The following is a 25163-nucleotide window of genomic DNA, read 5'->3' on the forward strand; positions in this document are numbered from 1 at the left end:
AAAAATCAGTCAAGTCTAAGCTATCCATCCCAATTATATCCACCCTTTCCATGTTCAGTTTTTTTCCAAATTCTCTTCTCAATCGAAATCCACTTATTCTAAATTCATTCTCTTCAGTTTCATGATTAAAAGTTAATGACTGCTGATGATTCTCTAACTGGTAATAAATCAGTATTTCCAAAAGACTGAAACACAGAATAGGCAAGATGCCCAGTAAGTACCAATGGGTTGTTATCAGCCTACAGTGGAGATCTGAAGACATATGCCACCAAATTGCTATTTGGTTACAGACAATTTAATCTGGTGCTTCTAGCCCTATTTTCTTCACTGGAAATCATTGGTTTGGCTTAGTCAATGCCCTGAAGTTTCTTTCTCAACAAATGTTTTCTGATCTTATGACTATTTGCAAGACTATGTACAAAAATCTGTAGTGTTATTATTCAAACTGACTTATCTAACTTTTTACTTACAGGAACTAACATTTTCTTATTATGTCTTTTTTGTTCCAACTATTATCAAACTTACTCCAGCAGTCCACTTTATGGTCATGCCTTCTTCCATGAATGAAATTCTAGTTTCTTTGAGTCGTGAAGGAGGAGTAAGAGACCTTCCAGGTGACAGCGAGGGAGACGCTAAAGGTGTTGTTCGAAGACCAGACCTTAGAATGGATTGAGGAGTGAACTCAGCATATCCAGAGGAAGTAACTGACATGGCCAAAGTCTTAGCTTTCTAAGACAAAGAGTGAATGGAATTCACCATTAGTATCTGTAAAGGGCACTAACATAAGGACAGACAGGATCAAGTAGTCACAAAGGTGGCTATATGCTCATCTCTAATAAATACATGAATAAAAATTTTTATTACAGATTACTGGAAAGAAAATACAAAATTCTATCTATATATAAGGCTATAAAACATAAAACTGCATCCATAATCAATCTAAAGAACTTGGTTATCCACAAGTTGAATTTCAACTTAAAAAATAAAGTGCTGAGATAAATCATTTAACTATTGCTTAGAAAACTTTAGTAAGGTAAAAGAGGTGATAGTGTGTGATGAACAGAACCTAATTTAATTATAGCAAGCTAATCTAAATTAGTAAGACTGACTTTAAGAATGTTTTAGAAAAATACAACTTCATCACATGAATCCAAAGACAGTTAATGATAATGAATACAAATAACTGAACTAGTTAGTTAGTAAAAATAATTCCTTCAATAACTTCTCTAAAGGACTAGTAAACAGATTATTGGATCCCATTAGATTCAGTACAAGATTATACTGACTTTTTTTCTAGGTTCTTTTTGGTAACAAGTACAGAACTGTTCCCTTATTAAATTTCATTTGAACCTAGTTATAGAGAATATAAAATGTGTTTTTCAATAGAAGAAAAAAAGTTAAAAATATCATACTGGATATTAACTGTCAGGATTTTAATAATCTTAGCACTTTTTTTCAACTTCTTTTACTACTTTAGGACTAACATTTACTGAAGTATCTTTTCTCCAACTTGAAAAATAAGAATTTCCTGGCTTCACTTTAAATGCTGGGTATCCAGAAACAATTAAGAAAGCTTCTGGGAACAAGGAGCTAGGAGATAACATTTATAAAACATTTTGACAATGGGAAGGTAAAAAAACCAGTTTCCAATCATTACATGTTTGGTTTTGTGGTTTCTTAGCTGATAATTTATCAAAGAAGGTGAAGGAAAAGGCAATTTAAGGACATTTATTTAAAGACAGAAGAAGCCAGAGTTTTAAAATAAATTAAAAAAAAAGGAACTAAAAAGCATTTGATAAAGGAAAGAAAAACAAAATAGCATCAGAAATGGAATTAAAGAAAAAAAACACCCAAAAATGTGAAAGCATTTTTCAAAGAATAAAGGCCAATTTATAATAACCGTATAGTCTTGCATTACTTTCAGAATATAATTGTTAACCTTGAGTATAATGCCAGTAAAGCACAAAGGGTAAATTTAGTAAAGTCTGTTTATGACAATATAAAAATAAAGTAAGCATTTTGGAAAGATACCCACATAAAAGAAAAAAGAAAATAAGGCTTAGAGCTGCCTATTACCCAAAAAAATCAATTATAAATAGCTTATTTCTCTCTGCTACTTGAAAAGTAAGAACTTCCTAACTTCATTGTGAATGTTAGATATATAATACTCACCTTAACTACAAGAGGAGTTTCAAGTAAATGTAATTCTGAAGCTCTGGAGCAATTTTGATGTGATCTTTTTAATTGTGAACTTACTGGCAATGAACTGGATGCCAGGTACAAAGGAGATCTTATGAGGGTTTGCTGAATAAACCCCAGACACTGAGAAGGCTGGGGGACAGGATGAACAATCAAATCCAGTAGTCTGTAATCACAGTATAAATAGAAAAATCTTGGTGACACATTTATTGTTATACTGAAAAAACAAAGAATTTGATATCCTATTTAATTAAGCAGACCTCTGTATTCACTGGAAAATATGATAAACACATGAAAATATAAATTCAGACAAGTATATTACTGTAATGCCATGCTTAGTTCAAAAAATCAAAATTAATTTAGTAGCAAAAAAAGAGAATTATGAATTCTACATAATAATTAATTTGATCACGCCCCCACCCCTCCTTGCCAAAATGAGTTCTAGTCCTCCTCCCTCCCATTTACCAATATTTACTGAGCCCTTCATTTATTTTCAAATGAAGATGAATTGCTAATGATTTAAACACTCAAGAAAACTGGGCAATGCTTCCCCAGCAATCCATTTAATACGACTCACTTTAATTAACACATAAAAATTCCTTTCACCTCCATGTGATGTACATAATGGTTTATTTACCTTTAATGGTTCTGATTACAATAAAAACTAGACTTACCAACGACAACAACAGTTAATTCTCTCAAATTAATGAGCTTAGTGGCAAAATACCATCTCAGTATTCTGCTGAATGGTTTTCTATAATGTCCTGGACCCAATTCATACCAAATGATAAAAATTGTCTCACTGATGACTTTTATTAAGCATGCTTACTCCAAATAGCTTAAAAACTTAATTTACAGATAAACTGAGAATAACCAGAAAAATACATGTTTTGGTGCCCAGAAATAAAAACTTCCCGTTGCTATGCCTTGTCATTCTATCCTTTAAATTCAGAAAAGACTTCTGCAATTAGGGGTGACAGGCCAAGAGAAAAAGGTGCTTTAAGATTCAGCCTATTATTCAGTACGGAAATATTTACAGGAAGCATTTTCTTATACATGGTCTTCCTTTTTGTTATTCTGTACTAAGTGCAGCCTTGAGATATCTACCAAACCAAGAATACTCAGTGAGGCTGCTACACATTTCTTTCTTCATTGGCTGTTGATTCTTCTTTCCTTCTCTACCTCATTTGTATTCAAATTCTGTATCTGTAAACTGCTCATTTTTGTATTATACTATCGCAAATAGATATTTTGTTAAATGCTTTGCATTGTACTAACATTTAGTTTAAGGTGCTTATTTATGAATGACTGCTTCTCAAAGCAAGGCCTGTGCAACAAATGGCACCTATTGAGTAAAAGCCAACTTCTCACGCTAACAAGACTTAACATATTTAAGTTATACTTAAAAAAGACATCAAGAAAAAAACTGATTAATATTCTCTGAAGAAAATGCTAAATATTACATTAGGTCTTATGATTTCCTCAAGAAGTTTCTGATCATGAGCCAAATAAATAATGCATGTTAGATCATGTACATACACAAAACATGAATTACATAATATAGCACTTAGCTATTACTTATTCTATTTCATTGAAAGATATCCTAGTCACAATTCATTAAATTTACTTATTACCAAAAAAAAAAAAAAATTTACTTACTACCCACTAATGCAAACCAATTTGAAAAATACAGAATTAGGGAACAGAATAATTAAAAAAAATTTTGCTTTACATTTTCTAGGTGACTATTTTTTTAAGTTTTTTGGGGGGGGGCAGTTAGGTTTATTTATTTTTTTGAGGCAGTACTGGGGACTGAACCCAGGACCTTGTGCATGCTAAGCATGAGCTCCATCACTTGAGTTATACCACACCCCCGGGAACAGAGTGATTTTTATACAAGGTAAATATTCACAACTCAATTGGCTCTATTCCATATGAGTAAATACTGGCTTTAAAGGAGTCTCATAATACATCTTTAGGTCCTTAGGCCACTAGTCACAAGTCTTAAAACTTTTACTATCACTCCCTTCTTGAATCCCAGATGTATTTCTGAGAAAAAGTGACTTGTGGGGGAAAAAAAATTATTGGTGGGGAAAAAAAATTATTGGTAGGAAAACAGAATGTCACTAATAACTGCTTCTATTTGAAGAAATATTCTTAACATCTCATAAAGGTAATTAAAAGAAAACAACCTCAATCTAATAAAATCTAATCCAAAAAATAGAAAATCCTTTCAAGCTTTGAAAAATGTCCATTATGTATACTACAAATAGCTTTGGCCCCAATTGTTTGCAAATTATTAACTTATTTGGGGCACCTTATTCTTGGTATCATTAATTCAGATAAATTTATTCCTATAAAATAATGCAATTCTGTCTTTGATAAAATAGAATATAAATCTGAAGCTAACACAATACTGTAAATCAACTATACCTCAATATGTGTGTGTGTGTGTGTGTGTGTGTGTGTGTGCTTGATTTATTTATTTATTTTTTAATGGAGGTATCAGGGATTGAGCCCAAGACCTCGTGCATGCTAAGTACATACTCTACCACTTTTAGCTGTACCCTCGCCCTACATCAATTTTAAAAAAGAATTTAAAACAATATTTGTAAAATTTTAAAGATAATTAAAATCACAGTATAATTATTGTGTAACATTGTCTTTTAAAAGCGATTTAATAATTTCTTACCTAGAAATTTTTTGTGATGCTTTCGAAATTGGTGTTCCAACAAATGCCTCAGGCAGCTCTGGATTTGGGAGAGAATATACTACAGGAGATGGTTCCTCTATTTTAGGACTACAAAGAAAATCAGAATTTAACTCTTGATTATATATCACAAGGAGGATTAAATTACAAATGCTGTAAGAAGGAGAGATTAGATGGAGAGGAGGGCTTTCATTTTTTACTTCGTACAATTGCTTATTTACAAATAACAATGAACATAATTGCTTTTAAATTTAAAGACAAAGAATGATCTTCTTGCAAGAAAAGTAGCCAACATAAAAGTTTTTCTTTTTTACATCACTAATAAACTTTAAGATTTGATTGTTTATGAATGCAGCTGATATCCAGTAGCATGACTATAAAAGGTGTAAGAAAAACGTACCTATTGTAGATTGAGATGCTATTTTTATGTTCACTGCTTGCCCAAACCTCTCCAATTTTAGATAACACATTATTGATGAAAGTAGATCTTGTTAACACAGTCCCCGTTACAGCTTGCTTTGGAACTGCTGATAATGGTTTCGGTCTAGAAACTATAAAGTGAAAAATGTAGGATTTCATTTCATTTCTAACACCAGGATTTCAATAGAAGATTAATATGAAAGAGTAGTTGGAGAAAATAAAACACAAGATAAGAGTAGTTAAAATTATATTTGGTTTTGCAACATCTATGCAGAAATTTAACAATCTGGGCTTTTAGGAGATGTTAAAATAATTATTCCACATGTTTTCTAAAATTTGAACATGAGTCTTCTAAATGAAATAAGAAGAGTTCTGTCATTCTGTACTAAATAAACTGTAAAAAGTTCGAGGAGGCCCTTTATCTCTTGCCTTCTGAGGCGGCCCATGTTCTTGTCTATGGAGTATGTATCTATTTTTACTTTAAACTAAACACCCAACATCCCACCTCTTGGCCTTTCTCTTGCCTTCTGAGATGGCCTGTGCTCTGTCTAAGGAATGCATATCTTGCTAAATAAACTGACTTTCAGATACACAAAAAAAGTTCCAGGAAAGCTTTATATTTCTTGGGGTAGAGTGGCCAGTGAAAAACAAAGTACCACTGTGGTCAATCAAAGCAAAACTGAGCTAAATAGAAGGTAACAATCATTTCAGAAGGTAACCATTCAATATCTTTTCTGGCCCAATACTTTATGGCATTTTTCAATGAAATCTTACCTTCTCGAAGAACTGATGATGTTGACACATGGTAAGGTTTAGCTCGCTCAATGGCTAATTTTCGCTGGACTCTAGGAAGAATTTTCCCATACTGGTCTAATATAGAATTTCGAGCCACTGATCTCTCCCGCAAACGAGGATCACGATCATTCTATTAAACATACCATAATTGGCAAAAATTTAATCTTCAAAAATGTTAAGTGCTATGTTTATATATTTATGATTTAAAATATAATTATGAATACTCAAGAATATCTTCCTTCTCCCAACATATCCATTCTTCCAAACTAAGGATCTCATATATATACTTAATTGCTTTACTTACCCATCAATAAATTCCAAGTCTCTCATTCCCAGCCTTGATTATTCATAACTAACAAATGGAATGGTTATCATTTACTAAGCATCTATATGTGTCAGGTAACATGTAACTTCACACACATCTCTGAGTATCCTCACAAAGAGATCCTGTCTTTTTACAATTGAGGAAACCAAGGTTCAGAGAGGGTGTTCCAAGCACACAAATTAAGAATTAGTCCGACCACTGAAGCTCCTGCTTTTTGCACTATTTATTTCCTATTGCTGTCCTCTACCAATTCTTATTTTCCCTGAGTGAAGTAGTTAGTCTGGCAAGACTGCAGCCAGACATCTAAACAAAAATGGCATATATGAAAGAATTAGGTAAATAGTAATACCCTGTTTCCCAAATCCACTACAGAAGGTAAGAAAGTTTTCCAAGCTCAAGATTATACAAAGCTCAGTGGTTACCAAACTACACCTGTTTTCCTTATTCTCTTGTCCCCAATAATAAAACAAGTTTAACTGTACCATAAGATTAATCTTCAGAGTCTGGTTCAGCTTCAAGGCAGGAATATAATTGGCACGCTGCAAATGGTGAACTAAAAGGAATTCATGATTCTGAACACTGGCACTGGATTGTAAAAATCTCACCAAACACTCCTGGAAAGAACAAAACATTTATAAGCTACAAACTTACCCTGAGTTTCTGACAAGTTTATATTGATATGTCATTACCTGCTCAGTGTCTGTAAATGGCAGCTTCAGTAAATCCTCCATTAAGCCCATTTCCTGACAGACTTCATACGTGTGCTTGAGCAACTCCTCTATATTCAACCTATTAGAATGTTGTCGCAGTAAACTCCAGGCCTCAACCATGCATCTGAAATCAATATTTATCAAAGTTAAGTTTTAGGAAAGCTATTTAAAATGTTCAAAATAAGTAACCCACCTAAAGAATCCCAAAGATACTTTGTACATATAATTTAAACTATTTTAAAATTTTATTGAATATTAACCACTTCATAATGAAGTTTTGCTAATGTCAACAAGAAAACAAGGGACCTTTAAAGACTTTATTTATAATAAAGTTGATTATCTCGTGTAATTTATTGAATACTGTGCTGAAAAGAAAAAAACAGAATGGCTGTAAATGTATGAGTTGTTCATAGTTGTGATCACATGGCTGACCGGGAACTACAGCTTCCTACTGCTGTCCAGCATCATTAGCATCACTTGCACATCGACAGTCCAGAAAAGATCAAAATGCAAAGTAAGGCTTCTACTAAATGCGTATTGCTGTGTACCTTGTGAAATTGAAAAATTTTAAGTCAAACTGTCATAAGTCAGGGACTATCTGTACACAGAGTTCAAGAAGACAAAAAACTATGTGGTCTTCATTTGGTGTGGTGTGACAAACAAAAGTGAGGTTCTTAAGGAAGTGACACTCAGCATGAAAAGAGTGGAAAAGAAACTGAGCAAAGGCCTATAGACAGAAATAGCACACTGTGTTTATGGAAGGTGAAAGGTTTAGCTTAGTAACAGACAATTCTGGCTGATCTACAGAAAAGATCTGACTGAAGAATTTGGGTCAAATTAGTTTTAAATATCACGTGGGGCTGCTGAAATGTCCTTCTGTGGGCAATAAGGTCATTAAATAAAGTAGTGTTTCTCATGATATATTAAGTAAAAATAAGCTTGAAACAGCATGAATAATAACTATAATTTCTAAAAATTAACCAATAAACAAAGCCTATAAATGTTTATATGCTTATTTAATTAGATAACAAAATGTCTTGTAAGATATACACTAAGATTGACAATGATTACTCTGACAGGATTTCTGGAGGAGCTGATAACTTTCAAGGCAGAAGGAGGGGTAGAATAGAGAATGACAAGTAGATAGGTATGATTTTCCTAAAAAATCATCATTCCTAATTCCAAGTGATTAGGTAATTTTTATTTTAATAGGCATCTTAATAAAAAAGCTTTAGCTACAGTTTTTCTTGAAATAATCACAAATACTGAAATAAGGACTTGTAAATAAATAGCTGACATGCATAAGAAACATAGAATATATGAATAAAGGTACAGCAATTAATATTCATAATGAAAATGCATCTGAGAAAATTCTGCCAGCACTGTCTCAGACTTCTTATAGATACAAAGTTCCTCAGGGAAGTATTTCCCATTGTTAACAGTTCAGGGCCCTGTTATTCCCTAAAAATCGGAAATTGCTTTGTCCTTCTCTTTCTACCAGGACACGCATGACAGTGTGGTTGTTATAACCTGTGGCTAAGAGGGCTAAGTGTTTTCCTAAATCAAAAATGTAGGAGTGTTAAAATGAGCACAACATTTTTGTAGATATGGAAGATGAATGAACATCTCTCCACTGATTTTAAAAACTATATAAAGAAATAGGAGAAGTGGGTATAACAAAATCTTGTTATTTACTGAATTTGATTTAGACTGGGTGTGTAGTAGCTTCATAATACTATTCTACTTTTGTATATTCTGGAAGCTCCTTACAAAAATGCTTATACCAAAATAAACTTTTAAATGCATCAAAAATTTAAATGATTGAAACAAAAACCATAAAAGTGGTAGCAGAAACAATGAGAGTATTAAATAATAATAATGAAGTGAAAAAGACACAAAATTCATAAATAAAAATATTGATAATTCTGACTTCATAAAAGGAATAGCTCTTTATGAAAAGATACATTCTCTTATTGCCATAGTGAGACCAATCACATTAATATTACCATTAATCACTTACCAGATGGATAAATACCCAACTAAAAAGCACAGCATAAGATGATGGGTGGTGGTGGGTGATAAACTGGCACGACACTCATGGAAGGCAACATGTCATTATCTACCAAAAATTACAACTGCAAAATATCCTTTAACCCAGTAATTCCACTTCCAGGATTTTATCTTAACAAAATTTGTAGTTCTGCAGAATGCATGGTTACTCAAACATAGCAGTGTTTAAAATGGCAAAAGATTAATACTATCTAAATATTCACTAAGGGAAGCCAGATAAATAAATACTGGTATATCCACACAATGAACTACCATGCAATAATTAAAATAAGGAATCTCTTCATGTACTATAATGAAATGAACTCCAAACTAAATTAGCTTAAAAAGTACATTGCATAGCACAGGGAACTATATTCAATATCTTGTGGTGACACATAATGAGAAAGAATATGAAAACCAATGTGTATGTATGACTGAAACATGTTGTGCAACAGAAATTGATACAACATTGTAAACTGACTATACTTCAAAAAAAAAAAAGTATATTGCAGAAAGATGCATAGTATGCTATTTGTATTTTTAAAGGGGGCAAGGCAGATGACATACATGTGCATTTGCTTAAGTATATCCAGAATATCTTAGAACAATACACTAGAAATTATTAACTTTGGGAACTGGGAGGAAGCTTGGGGGCTGGGAATTCACTGCCTATCTTTTTGTACCTTTAGAAAGAAGCAGGTAAGTATCTTACAATTCAAAAACAAAACCATATTCTTGACCCTCCCTCCCTCCAGCCCATGCATATGTTTTTTAAGTTTTCTACTTTAAAATATGATATCCACTCCCAGTCGAGCAGATATACTAGTAGGAGTAAGACTGATTTATTTATGACTTATTAAATATCAATGTAATAACTGAGCATACCTGAAAATAAAAACAAATGATAATATTTTTTCCCCCAGTTTCTCCCATAACAGGAGAAGATATAATTACCTCCAACTTCAAGAAATGGATACTCCATTTTGGGCCAACACTTATATAAATTTTAAAGTAAATAAGTCCCAAATTCCCACTATTTTCCTGCCTCCTATGGTAGAAAGGCAGTAAGAAAACCAATTCAATTGATGAAAGGCTAGACCAGGGTGTTGATAGTAGAAGTTATTTCAATAAGGACTTATATGGGACAATACAGCGAAAAAGATAGCCTGAAAAAACACTCCTGTGACAAGCTTAAAAATGGTAGACTGAATACAAACAAACTTTTGAAATGCATCATGATGATCACAATGAAAAAAAAAGAAATCCCAGACAGGTAAAAAAGCAACTATTGATTTCCAGAGATTAGTGTAAAACTTAAAAGATTAGGAAAAGATATACCATAAATAACAACACTGGTACAGCTACACTAACAGTTACTTGTGATGAAGGTTATGCTATAATAAAAAAACGTTAAAGTCATTAAAAAAATAACAGTTTAAAACTCATGTATCTAATATTCTGAATACAAAAAGTTAGCAGTATTATAGGGAATGAATACATCCTTCATTAGAGTAGGCAACTTGCATACCTTTCTTATAACTTATTAAGAGATCACACACATACACACACACACAAATTATTAAGGACACAGAAAGATTAAAACCACATAATGAACGAACTTGATATTTTAGGCAAATATACTGACACCTCACCTAATAAATGAGGCACACACTGACTACTTATCAGTGAATACAAAGTCTTCCTGAATTTTTTGAAGTACAGGCACCACATCGATCACATTATGTTGTCACAATGCAACCGAGTTAGAAAAGAACAAGGTAATTTTTAAACACCCATTTGTAGATTAAAATTTCTGAATAATAGAAAGAGAAAAACATAAAGAAAAATTTTAAATACTTAGATAATTTTTTAAAATTGTGGGATGATGCCAAAGCAATATATAGAACATTCAGATTTATATTTTTGTATTAGTAAAGATAAAAGGCTGAAAATGAGAAATTACCCAACTTGAGTTGAAAAGCACAGCAGAATAAACCCACAGAAAGTGGAAAGAAAAAAATGAAGACAATGATTACACCTATACAAAAGGGTTTTCCAGCTGTATTGTACTTTCATGTTAAGTTCTTACTTCAAGTCTATCACGTACTGTACATTATGGTTACTCTGCAAGTAACCTATCTGCCAAAAAGTCAATCACTAACATCATTTACTAATGCTCTGATTTACTACTTACAACTATAATACTGGCTGTGCAATTTAACCCTCAGAATCTTGCAAGGTGGTCATTATTATCCTCATTTTACCAATGAGGAAACTTAAGCTCAGAGATGATAATTGAACTGCTTTTCATCATATTTTAGAATGCAGCAAAATTTAGGTATAAATTCAAATTAATTTGAGTCCAAAGGTTGCTCTTATCATCTGTGCTACAATCAGAAGCCATTACAATATTGTTTTTTTAAGGTGTAAATTAATTAATAAACAATATCATCATTAATATAAATTCAAATAATAGCTGGAAAGCCAAGCAACACCTACCTCACTTATCTATCAGGGGGTGTGCTTGAGGAGGGGATTCATATTTTGATGGTTGATTAAAACTTTTTCAGCTATTTTAACTATCACTATGCAATCATGGCATATGGGTGTTAGAAAGACCACTGTGTAGCCTGACTTCTCCTATTTTTAGTTCAAACTTTTCAAGCCTAGCCTTTTTTCATGTTTCAAGGACACTGTGGTTGGTTAATCATTCTGTTGGATTAGAGATGGAGGTATTTGGGGAAATTAGGTGATGGCACACTAAACACAGGACATACCCGAGAACTCTGCTTTCTTGAAAAATCCCTAAAAATCAGCATATTTTCTTGTCATTTACTTCCTTCTGATAAAAGCAGAGTGCAGAATATGTAGCTGCATGACATCCTAAGCAATGAAATGTGGCTGTCTTTCTGAAAAATTGTCAGTTCAAAACGAAAGCAGCCTCTTCCTGTGCTGTTTTCTTACTTTCAATAAAATCCACAAAAAAAAAAGGATTAAATTTTACCATTTGCAACAACATTGATGACATTGAGGGCATTATGCTAAGTGAATAAGTCAGACAGAAAGACAAATGCCTCACTTCTATGTGGAATCTAACAAAAACAAAAACTCAAAAAAAGAGATGAGATTTGTGATTTCCACAGGAGAGCACGGGTGGGGAGTGGGTGAAATGGGTAAAGGGTCAAAAGGCATAAACTTCTTGTTATAAAATAAGTAAGTTATGGTAAATACTGTACTGCATATTTGAAAGTTGCTAGGAGAGTAAATTTTTAAAGTTCTCATCACAAGAAAAAAATCTGTAATTACGTATGGTGACAAATACTAACTAGACTTATGTGGTGATCATTTTGCAATGTGTACAAATTCAAACAATTATGTTCTACATTTGAAGCTAACATAATGTATGTCAATTATATCTCAATTTAAAAATAAAAAAATTCCCATTACTTTTACTTGTCTTAATAGTGTGTTCTATCTCTTTAAGAACATTTGAGTAATTCTCCATTTACAGGACCAGTAATTATTTTAAACACTTACTGAATCTGAAAACATGCTATCCCACAAATGACACTGAATGTTTCATTGTTTTTATTTCTGCACTTACTATAAAGGACACAATGATGCTAGTTTTCCGGGGACTGGATAACTGAGGCATTACTATACTTAAGAGAAATAAGGTTTCAAAATTATATTTATATAGAAATTATATTATTGGAAACATTTTTTTAAAGTTTTTTTTTTTTAATTTTAAATAATGGAGGTACTGGGGATTGAATCTAGGACCTTGAGTATGCTAAACATAAGCTGTACCACTGAGCTATACCTAGTCCCTGTAAACATTATTACATAATATTTGCTATGGCTAAGGGAGAGGAGAATCTGGCAAATCAGAGAAGCATACTATGGATGAATTAAAGGACAATGTAATCAAAGAGAAAAACCACCGATCTTTCAAAGTTTTTTTTCCCCCCAAACTCCAAACATGTGCTCTTCTAATGTAAAAGCACTGATGTTCAAGAACCACCTCTTTAAAGTCACTTAAGAGTGAGAAACTTATATGCAACTGAAAAAAGTTTACATGCTGCTTGCTTACCAAATACTACAACTCTTAACTCACTTACTAAACATTTACCTCTTTTAGCTTCTTTATATCTTATTTTTATTCCTGATTTATTCAGCTTAGCCAAACACTTTTGCTAACCCAAATTATTTCAAAAAGTACTTAATTCAATATTTTTGAGGATGCTAAGTTTCTACATGTCTAACCAATTTACTATTAAACTGCAGAACTTTTCGTCTGTCTGAAATGTAAAGATACAACCCTCTCCCCTTAGAAATATTGTTTAAACTAAAAAGAACAAAGAAAACTTAACTTTCAGAGTTCTGACACTGAAGTGATGTATGGTTCATAAATGACAACTTGGGGTGAGTAAAGTGACTTATTTCTAAAAATATAAAAATGACTCAACTAGTAAGATTGAAAAAAAACTAGTACAAATTGTTGGTCACAATCTAGTAAGAAATTTCAGCCTCAAGCAATTTTCCCAACTAATTAGGTACTTAGAAAATCCAATAACCAGACCACTATATTTCCAATCATGCCACTTAACGTGTCACAGTTACTATAGATGACAAATATTATATAGCAATATGTGTACTGCTATAATATATAGCACACTAATCAGAGAACATTAAAACACTGAGAAGTGAATTAAGAAAAATAAAGATAGCACATGCTCAAACCTGTTATTAAGTTACAAAATCTGATACTTAAAAAATTTTTAAACAGATGCTTCAAGATTTTCTTTTTAACGATGCAACAATAAAAATAAAATGCAAAGAACTGCAATACCCAAGCAATCAAGACTAACAAGCGTATATCATCATTAGAATACACCCTCAAAGAATATAATTTATCAACTCAACATAACTTCATTCTTCCTCTATATTTCTGTCTGCTTTTCAGCATACCCAAACCTCAATTATCTATGCAGGAGACTGTCAACATTGTCAGTTAGCAACAAACATTATTTTTAAACTTCTGTTGGTTTTCCCTTTTATTCAAGGTACTTCTTTTACTCACGTTATTCCAGATAAAAGCTGCTTTACATTTTTCTTAATGATGAAAGATGAAGATCGTAAGAATATTGTGTAATGCAACCAAGGCAAAATATATACTGCTACTGTCTAGGTCATCAATTCCATTTTATTAACATATATGATCAAGAGTTTGTACTTTCAAAATATGTACTTACCTATTAGAAAGCAAAACAGTGAGGTGAAGGATAACATCACTACCACTGGACACTGTTGGCTTCATTGTTTGAATATATCTGAGGGCTTGTCTGTGCTCACCCTGACTCATGAAGGCTTGAATAATCTTTGAATGTTGCCATGACAAGGGTTTTGCAGTAGCTGGGTGAAACAGAAGATCCAAACCACTCTGCAAAAAGGACATGAAAATTTGTTATTACAAACATAATGCTTTGCATTTAGACAGGGGTAAAAAAAAAGGTAACGTGCCAAACTTACCTAAATTAAGATAAAATCAGTTTAAATATAGCTGAAAAGATCTACTTAATGGTATGCTTTTCTATTTTTTTTAACACTTTTTATTGATTTATAATCATTTTACAATGTTGTGTCAAATTCCAGCGTAGAGCACAATTTTTCAGTTATACATGAAATATAGTATGCTTTATTTTAAATAAAAGCTTTATCAAAGCCTCACACTTCTGATACCTTGTTAAGCTAACTATATAAAATCTTTCCATCACCAATTTCATATATCAATGCCAAATCCTGCCTTCTCTATTTAACCCAACACACCAAACACATTTCTAACCTAACAATCACCATATGTGCACTATTAGTAATTGTTTACTTGTTTGTTTCCTCCTTTAGATAGCAATGAACCTGGGGTACTGAACTATTTTATCTTTGAATATTCTTACTGCCTAAGACGGTGCTTGGTGAAGGTACTGATTAAACTGAATCCTTAAAGTAGATTGTATCATATCTTTAATACCAAATTTAATCCAGTTATGTATTTTTCTAAAATTGTAATAGTTTACAAAAGCATATATCCTAAGTAAACTACAGACTTACCTCATAGTCATTATGATCTATCAGCCAAAACCCTTGGATAAGTTTAACCTGGCCCCAAGAAATGGCAAAGGCAGTTGGAAATGATTCGATGGAAGTATCCGTTTTGTTTGGAAAGGAATACATAATATCAAGTAGCAAATAAATGGTCTTTAAAAAAAAGAAGATTAAGGACAATAAACAAAAGAAAAACTCCTATGTATACATCTGCAATAGGCAGCAATAGAATATATCAGAAAAATGTCGTAAGCGACTTCTTTTAGTGTTCAGAAAAGCTGCTGTGGACGTCCAGCTATGGAATTAAAGTTTTGTTAAATGTGGGTACAGCCAATTCCACAAACAACTTCATTCATTCTCAGTAAGTACCACCACAAAGGAAAAGAACTAAAGCATACTTTCTTTATGAAGTTAGTGGCTTAAGAAATTAAAGAAACAAAGTTATAAACAAAATTTCAGTTACCCAGCAAAACCTGGCAGCTTAAGCAAACACATCATTTATCTCATAAATTATGAACAGAACTGCACATTTCGACTAAGAAAGTGACATTAGTACGAAGATCTTATTTAAAAGACCACAAGGCTCAAACACAAAGCCTAAGAAATATAAAGCTAACTTATTCATACTCAGCATATAAATTAATCTCATTTAGAATGACCACTTGCTAGCAGTGCTTTAGAGCAGCTGTGTGAGTCTGATGAAAGCCATTAACTTTAACCCTAGAAAAATAAACATAAAACAAAATTTTGCATAGTTTTGGGTTAACCATAGACCATCTAAATCCAACAAACAGATCCTGGATTAAGAACTCTTCCTTTAAAACAAGTTCAAATGTGTAACTGAGAATGGATTAGTGTATAAGGTTCCTACTACTCTGCAACTATATGACTTTTGTAATACATGAATTATTTGATAAAATTTTAAAGGATACAACAGAATGCTTGCTTGCTTCGGCAACGTTGTCTAGTAGGTATATGTCAAGTAATGCCTATTAAAAAAAAATTGGTGCATGTTATATATTTGTTCATTTATGCTCCCGTTCCCAAGCCTGTGCCAGGTATGAAAAATACAGTTAAGCATGTCTCCCTCTTCCACCCCAACTCTGGAGACTAAGTGATACCGTATTATTGCAAACCTACATGTAGACTAGTAGGAGGATATTTTCCTGTGCCTCCTTCATCCCGCTTCCACAACTTCTCCACTCGATCGCCTAACTGAGAAACCATTCCATCAATCATTAAGTAATCAGGGTTCCACTTCCCTCTGTAATAAGGGCAACATTAAAGATTATTTAGTATTATTGTTAATTAAATATTATTATTAAGATAATACACACCAAACTCTTAAAAGTAATGATCTCAACTACCAAAAAGAAGAGATTTGAGGACAGGATCCCATCATTACAAATCCAGATATTGAGGAGTTAGTCACATAAACCCTGAAGAAGCCTCAAGTCTGGTCATCAGCACTAACCAAAGGTCAGGTTCCAAGGGAGAACGTGGTCTAGCCAGGAAAATGCTTGAGGCTGTTTACTTTTTACCATCTTGAGAAGACTACCAAAGAGCATGGCAACTCAGTACAGAGAAAGTAATACTGCAGCTCAAAGTCAAACAGTTATATTTTCAGTTTCATCAGCTGGACTAGTCTTTTAACCTCGGTAATCCCTTCAAAAATATATATTATTGAGCACCTACAAGGTAATAAGCAGATACTGACCTTTTCTGTTTCCTCATCTAATATTAATAATAGCAGGAGTTACTATTTACTGAATGAAGTTTTCTTATGAGTCAGGCACAGTAAGAGGTACCTTGCAGATGATGTTTTATTTCATTTTTATACTGATTTTGTAATTTATCTGACAAATATGATTAGAAAGCTTAGCCAACCTACTCAAGGACATACACTTAGGAAATAATAAAATTTTAAAATATGCCTAATATATCTTCCAAGTCCATGCTCACTATCCTAGATTATTCAAAAGCACTGGATCGTAAAACTTGCCATGCATCAAAATTACAGCTGGCACAGCCTTATATAGATTTCCAAGAGATTCTGACATAAGAAATCTGGAATCAAGATTTGGGAATCTGTGAGTAAGAATTTTCAGGAAAAATACATATTAAATTATAGAATCTCTTCTAATAAATCAATCATGGTAAGTCATTTTATTTAGGAAATAATAAATAGCTATACTCAAGTTTTCAAATAAAGGTGTAATCATTAGGTCAAGGCAAACATTACAACTAAAATAGTAATACTGATGACAAATTCATTTATTTCCATTTAATCCTTTTATAACATGATGAATTCTGTTCCATCTGAGAAAGCTTTGACTTCTTACACAAGTAATTTCTACAATGCTTTCTGAAGGTTCTGGATGTACTATACCTTGATAAGCGCTCACATTTCTGTCGACGACTGGTGTAGTAGTTCTGAATTACAGGGTAGTTGTAGTATAACCTTGACAACTGCACAGCATCATCTAGATGTTTTTTAAAAGTTGGAAAAAAAAGCTAGTCATATTTCCAAAATATCCCAACAATACTTAAGGTTACACACATTGATATTTTTGATATTTTACTATAATTTTATAATCTTATTTAATTTGCAGACTTCCTAAATTAAAGTAATAAAAGAACACTACATGCCCTTTTATTAACAGAGGCACAACTGAGAAAACTGAGTATCTCATCAAAGTTTGTGACAACAGGATGTTGGCTTAAATCCCTGGAAAAGCTATTCTAGAAAATGATTTTACTTATTTAGGCACAAATGATAATTTAAAAGCAAGCAAGCTCACTATTTCTTCAAGTGAAAATCTAAGAGAATTATGAAAGTATAAGATCAACAGTAATTATGCACAGTGGCAGAAGCACTTCTAAGTAAATCTGATGTGTTTCCTGGAAATGCAAGAATTAAAGGCTTTAGAAGGATGTTGTAAACAAATATAGTTAAGATTTAAATTCTATAATTCTTGGTATTAACATGAATAATTAGATAAAAGAAGATATTTAATTGATGGCAAATAATACTGGTTAGCAACCATATTAAAAGAATCTTTAAAGTGAAAAAGATCAGCAAATTAGATTATAAAACTTCTAGTTCTATGGATCTAAACTATAGCTGGTGATATTGAACCCATTTTCAGAAGCCATATTTTGTCAAATATTCTTTCCCTCTAACCCAATAAACATGTATGGACACCTGTGTATCAGGCGTGAAGTGAGGCACTGAAGATACAAAGTAAGGAAGAATGTAAGAAAAGAAGGTAAGAACAGAAGAAAACTTAAGTGGTAGAAGAAAGGAACGTGACAATATTAGAACACAACAACAAAATTACAAAGATTTAAGAAGGTTTCGATTAATATGTATCAAGTAAATATTTTACCTAAGCCCTCTGGTAACAGCCCAGAATGAGAAAACCAAAGAACCACTTGTGCATACTGACAGATGAGCTGGGAAACCATATACTTATTGCTCAAGTCCATAAGTCCTGTAAAGAGTTAAAAACAGTTGTTTAGCTTTTACTTTATCAACCACAAATGAAAAATCAAGGCACTCAACTGCTCTCAAAAAAAGTAATTAATTCCTTGGTGATTTTAACAATACATATGTATTTTTAAACAAACTTAGCTTGAACAAATAATCTCCAAAATGCTAAAATAACTCAATGATTAAATAGATATTTCAGGTAAATATGCTTCCACATTAGCTACACTTCCATTTAACTAATTTCAGTAGTCAAATTTATACATTAATACAAACTAGTACAGTATCATTAATACAGGTTGTTCAAACCAGGACTTTAAAGGAAACTGGCTATTTTGTTTAAATGGCAAAACAAAGATGAAAATTACAATGACCACCTCTACAAATAAAAACTTACATAAAATTTTAAAATCTGAAGTTCTGCTATTCGTACATTACCTTAAAAATCCTTACATTTAACCTTCAAATTTCCCAAGCTTATTTAATCATGGGCTCACAGTACATCTAAAAACATTCTGTAGCTTATCATTTAAAAAACAAAAAATTTCAGCATTTGAGAAATAATGGCCTCTCTGCCCAATGATCCTTCTTACAGGAAATATTTTCTTTCTCAAAGTCAAGAAGTAAAATTCAATAAAATATTCATTTACATAAGACAAAGAGCACACCTCTTTCAGTGATTTCTTGGGCTTCTGTTGCAAAACAGCTTAAGACTGTATGAAGGTTGCTCAGAAGTAAATGGCACTGTTGGATGGACTGTATAGTTTGTGGATCAATGAAATGACATGAACCATCAAATAATGGTGCACCTTTTAAGGATAAAATATATGATTAGTTTTGACACAGTAAATCTAAATTAATCATAACCACAAATGCAAAATACTTCAAATTCCTATTAACCACAGAATTACTCTATACATCATAAGATTTACAAAGACAAGCTTCAAGTGACAAATATCCTCAAGGAATTTAGAAGGGAAAAATACAAATTACTGTTAAAAATGTAGAATGAAGGGGAAGGGTATAGCTCAATTGGTAGAGCACATGCTCAGCACACAAGAGGTCCCAGGTTCAATCCCCGGTACCTCCTCCAAGTCGAAATCAATGAAGAAACCTAATTACCTGCCTGCCTGAATACAAAAATGTAGAATGAGGTGAGCACGGAGGAAAGTGATACATTCAACTTTAGATTCAACAGAAATCAGTTATATTCATTAAATGCTTATCTTTCAAAAAATGTTTTATATCAGATCTTTTATGTACCATGTTGTTTTGTGATTATTATTTATAAGAACTCTTTCTTTTAACTCCAGTCTTCAATAGTGAGACACTAAAATTAAGACCCAAGTAAGACTTAATTACAATACAACTGCATGCTTGCTATAATGCATTGCAGACTTCATTGTCCTTTCATTTCAAACTGAAGGTTGAATTTACAAGTGCATTTTGGGGGAAACTATTTTAGGTGCTTTTGGTTACATCTTTTTAGATAAGATTTAATTAATATTTAATGTGTGATTGGATCAGAAAACAAATATCTTACTTCTAATTACTTCCTCAAACTGTTTTACTTTCAATACATTTAAAATACTATTATGCTTTCTATTTTAATTATTCTTAGTTAAAAAAAATTAATCAGTAATAAAATTCAAAGCAATAATGACTGAGCTGCCAAGTTCAACCCTGAAACATCACATTATGCTCAAAGCATAATAAAGACATACAATTTATGAAATGAGTTGAACTTTTTTTTTTAACATAACTTACATAATCAGCCCTGAAAACATTTTCCTCTCAAAAAAACTTTTTACCCTGATTCTGAATTATCAGGTGTTCCAGACTTCAAATGTACTGTGATCACTAAAATATTTAAAATTTCTTATTTCTTGTTTACAGTTTAAGTATGCCCTAAAAATACTATATAGAACCCCATGTCTTACTATTAAATTTTGTTGGTTTAAAAATTCCCTACTTTTAAATAAATACTTTTTTAAAAAGTCCATTTGTTCATTCATCATGACACAATAATACTAATACATATATATACACACTTCTAAAGAAACTTGAATTTTTTTTTCATGTACAAGGCAATCATTTTACCTTTAATGTTATTTTGCACTAATCGCGCATAATGGTTTAATATTCACAAGATACCAAAAAATTCAAAGTGTACAACAGACTAATAAACAAGACTTGGCATGAGTAATGATATCTGTTAGTAGAAGACAGAGGTGATGAATTTTTGCCCTGCCTTTCAGCTTCTTTATACTTGTAAATATTTTAAATAAAAATGAACGAAGTTCAGAGGTTAACTGGCATACTTGATGCCATCATCGGCATATTTTATCAATTAAACTCCTAAGAGCAAAAGTTAAGTAAGGTGTAATTCTGAAATCTGCTATTATGGACATACCCAACATGTTGCCAATTTAAACAATCTGTTGCAAAATGTTCAAAAACAATCCTGTCAGTTGAATGTTAAAAAAAAGAAACTGTTTTCTTCTGGGACTTCTTTAAACAGTTTACAACTTCAAAATCATTAAAAATTATTGTTGTTATATACTTAAATCATAAGCCAAAATTAGTTTGTTCATATAATACTTACAAAGTCTGTCAAATTCCTCTTTTGTGAGAACCACTTTATTCCATGTCCATTCAAGAACAAAACGCAAATTAGCAGCAGAATTTGGTTGTTCTTATTTGTAATTATGAAAGGAAAAAAAAAGAATGATTATTAATTACAAACAACAAAAAAATGAAACTTTTCAATGGAGAAACCTGACAGAAACCACCCTAGCCAAGTGATCAGCATGAACAACATTAATGGAGACAAACTGGTATCACATATCCTTCTTCTCAGTGTATCACATTAGGGAGCACATCAATTTATGTAGTGCTACTGTGAAAAATGCAGAATCTGAATTTAATCATGAGAAAAGATCAAAAAACAAACTGACAGGTGGTCTACAAAATAACAGGCTCATATTCTTTAAAACTGTCAATTTCTTGAAAGACAAAGCCTTAAGAATTAAACAAGATTAAGAGAGTGTAAAAAGATGAACACTAAATACAAGATACATTCTGGATTGGATTCTAAATTCCCTCTCCCTAAAAAATGTTACAAAGGACATTAGTAGTGAGATTAAAAGATATATCGATTAAATAGCATGTATTAATATTAGTTTTCTTGATTTTTGTAACTGCAAACTGGTTTTCTAAGTGAATATCCTTGTTCTTAAAAGGATATATATTGAAATATTTATGAGTAAAGAAGCACAGCACAATGCCTTCAACTTATTCTCAAATGGTCAGAACAAAAATGTGTGCATGTGAAGTGTGTGTTTGTAAAGAGAGTAATACAAACAAACTGAATGAATCCCCAGAGAAATTTTCTGAGTGAAAAGAACCAATCCTAAGAGGTAACATACTATATGATTTCACTTACGAGCATTTTTGAAATGACAAAATTATAGAAATAGAGAATAAATTTGGTTGTCAGGGGTTAGAAATGAGGGGGGCGGGGCAGAGGTAGTAGGTGTGTATACACATGGACAACATGGGACATCCTGAATGTGACACTTTACTAGATTTGCCAGGTCTTACCATTCACAAGAAGGGGATGGGAGGGTAAATGGTAAACTATCTCTCTGTCTTACAATTGATGTGAACCTACAATTATCTCAAAATAAAGTTTAACTTAAACACCACCCCCCAAAAAGATGAACTGTTAATTTTAAAAATACAAAAGTATTCTTTAATTATTAAATATAATCTTACCTTCTGTTATCCACCTTCTGATACATCCAGTCAAAAGTCCCAGAGAACTTGTCTGTACTGCTGCTGACAATATAGCTTCTAACTGTTCTTCCTAAACCATATATTTAAAAAGAAAAAGAATGGATATGTGATCAGAGACAGAGGTGGCAAGTTCTAGCTCAGAATAAAGAACGTTAAAGGATTAAAAATCATTATGACTCACTAAGATGGTTATAAAGAAAAAGAAAACAAGCACTGTTGATGTAGAAAAACTGGAATCCCTCACACACTGCTGGCTGGAATGTAAAATGGGACAGTCACTTTGGAAAATAATCTGGTGGCTCCTCAAAATCTTAAATATATTTACCATATGACCCAGCAATTCCATATCTAGGTATACACCCAAGAGAAATGAAAACACATGACTGTACAAAAACTGTATATGAAGCAGTATTATTCATAATAGTCAAAAAATGAAAACCCAAATGCCTATCAACTGAAGAATGGATAAACTGTGGTATATTTATATAGTGAAATCTTACACAGCTACAAAATGAGATGAAGTACTGATCCATGCTACAACATGGATGAACCTTGAAAACACTGTGCTAAGTCAAACAAGTCAGTCACAAAAGACCATATACTGTTTGATTCCATTCATACGAAATGTCTATAACAAGTATTATCTATAAAGACAGAAAGCAGATTAGTGGTTACCAAAGCCTAGGGGAAAGAAGAGTGGGAAAGGAATTGACTGCTAATGGGTATAGGGTTTTGGAGGTGATGAAATGTTCTAAGATTCAATGTGGTGATAGTTGTACAACTCCATAAATACAGTAAAAAACACTGAATTGAATGGTATATGAATTAAATCTCAATAAAGCCATTATTTAAAAAAGGGATTATATACACCTTGTTCAAGAATCCATGAATTTCATGGGGGAGGGTATAGCTCAGTGGTAGAGTGTGTGTTTAGCATGTACAAGGTCCTGGGTTCAATTTCCAGTACCTCTACTTAAAAAAAAAAAAAAAAAAAAAAAAGAGAGAGAGAGATGAGTTAAACAGGAATAGAAGCAGATACAATACGATAAAGGGTTCCCCCAAACTAGAAAAAAGCATGATTGTGAGATTCATTAGAACAATTTACATTCAAATCAGTGACAAAACAAGGATGTCTGCTAGTACCATTATTTTTCTACAGTTTGTAGAGGTTCTACCAAATGTTATGAGAAAATAAAGTAATAAACAAAAATATGGGGGGGAAGCCTGTATTTGCTGATTGCATAGCTTGAAAATCCAAGAGATTCTAATTTAATTAAGTAGATATCAAATGAGTAGCAATAATCATCTAGAAATGAATATAGGGAAAATGGTCTACTCATAAAAAACGACATTTAGGGATAAAAATAGAAAGAAAACACACTAGAAAATAACCATAAACTCTTACTGATAGATATAAAACAAACCCTAAATAAATGGAAAGATAACCCATTTACACTTAGATGATTATAAAAATGTCAATTCTCCCCCAAATTCATCTGTGAATATAACAAAATTTCCAAAATAATTTCAATAGGGGTTCTGGATAAAATCATCTTGTAATTAATACAAAAGGATAAATGCCTATGAACTACCAAAAACTACAGATAAAAAAGGCACTGCATTACTATCAGAGCAGTATACTAAAATAACATAGAAATAGATAACTAGATTTATGAAATAAGATTAAAATCTGGAAATAGAACCCAATAGATACGAACGTATAATATCAGATAAAAGTGGTATTTCAATAGCATGAGAAGGGATATGATGGGTTCTATCTCATAAATGGTATATCACAGCTGGACTAATCATCTGGGAAAAAGAAAACTGAACCTTTACCTGATCTGATACAAAAAGATGAATTACAGCCTTAAATTAAAAAAAAAATTCATGTGTTAGAAACCATTTTTAAGCCAGAGCTATAAAGTGCATTTGACTATAAAAATATTAATTTGAATATCATAAAAAGATACCATAAAACAATCAAGAGGAAATAGCAGGAAAGACATCTATAAGATCTGACAGAGTATCTATATATTTTACAAAGAATTTCTATAAACAGAAAGACAACTCAATAAAAGGTAAAACCTATAAATATATAATTAAAGAACAAATCCTGATGACAAATTTTTGAAACTACATATATGGTAACATTCTTTTCATGTATATGGAGAAATATATAGATACATGAAAGAAAAGCATACATATCAGAAAATTCATATACCATACATACAAACTAACAAATTACCAAGTGGACACTGATAAAAATTACCACGTCTAGATTGAGAACATTTCCCAGAAGCTGTCTCTTCCTACCTGATCAAAAGCAAATCCCACCCACTCCTCCCATCCCCCATGGTAACCATTCTCCCGCTTTCTGAGGAATCATTTTCTTGCTTTTCTTTTCGTTTCACCTCTAGTATGCATCACTAACAAATACAGCTTAATTTGGCCAATAGTAGGAATAAAGTTTTTTTAAAAAAGATACATGAAAAAATGGTCAACAAAATGTGAACATCTGCATGTTTCTGTATATTTTAGTCAATTTCTAAATTCAAATTATTT

General features: G+C 32.1%; 1 protein-coding gene across 2 annotated transcripts in view; it reads right to left on the reverse strand.

The window, feature by feature from the left end:
• The window catches only part of AHCTF1 (AT-hook containing transcription factor 1), an 81680-nt gene that overhangs the window by 18107 nt on the left and 38410 nt on the right, over positions 1–25163 (reverse strand). For both annotated transcript variants that reach the window (XM_032466568.1, XM_032466569.1), the window contains exons 13-28: positions 22578–22668; positions 21406–21495; positions 19469–19609; positions 18700–18804; positions 17700–17793; positions 16451–16574; positions 16243–16299; positions 15317–15463; positions 14464–14651; positions 7139–7283; positions 6932–7063; positions 6104–6254; positions 5310–5460; positions 4892–4999; positions 2173–2365; positions 526–729 (exon numbers count right to left, since the gene is read on the reverse strand). In XM_032466568.1, coding sequence (XP_032322459.1) covers positions 526–729; positions 2173–2365; positions 4892–4999; positions 5310–5460; positions 6104–6254; positions 6932–7063; positions 7139–7283; positions 14464–14651; positions 15317–15463; positions 16243–16299; positions 16451–16574; positions 17700–17793; positions 18700–18804; positions 19469–19609; positions 21406–21495; positions 22578–22668 — 2121 coding nt within the window. The remainder of the gene's footprint in view (positions 1–525; positions 730–2172; positions 2366–4891; positions 5000–5309; positions 5461–6103; positions 6255–6931; positions 7064–7138; positions 7284–14463; positions 14652–15316; positions 15464–16242; positions 16300–16450; positions 16575–17699; positions 17794–18699; positions 18805–19468; positions 19610–21405; positions 21496–22577; positions 22669–25163) is intronic.

The sequence above is a fragment of the Camelus ferus genome, chromosome 23 (genome assembly GCF_009834535.1).
Source record: "Camelus ferus isolate YT-003-E chromosome 23, BCGSAC_Cfer_1.0, whole genome shotgun sequence".
NCBI lineage: Eukaryota > Metazoa > Chordata > Mammalia > Artiodactyla > Camelidae > Camelus > Camelus ferus.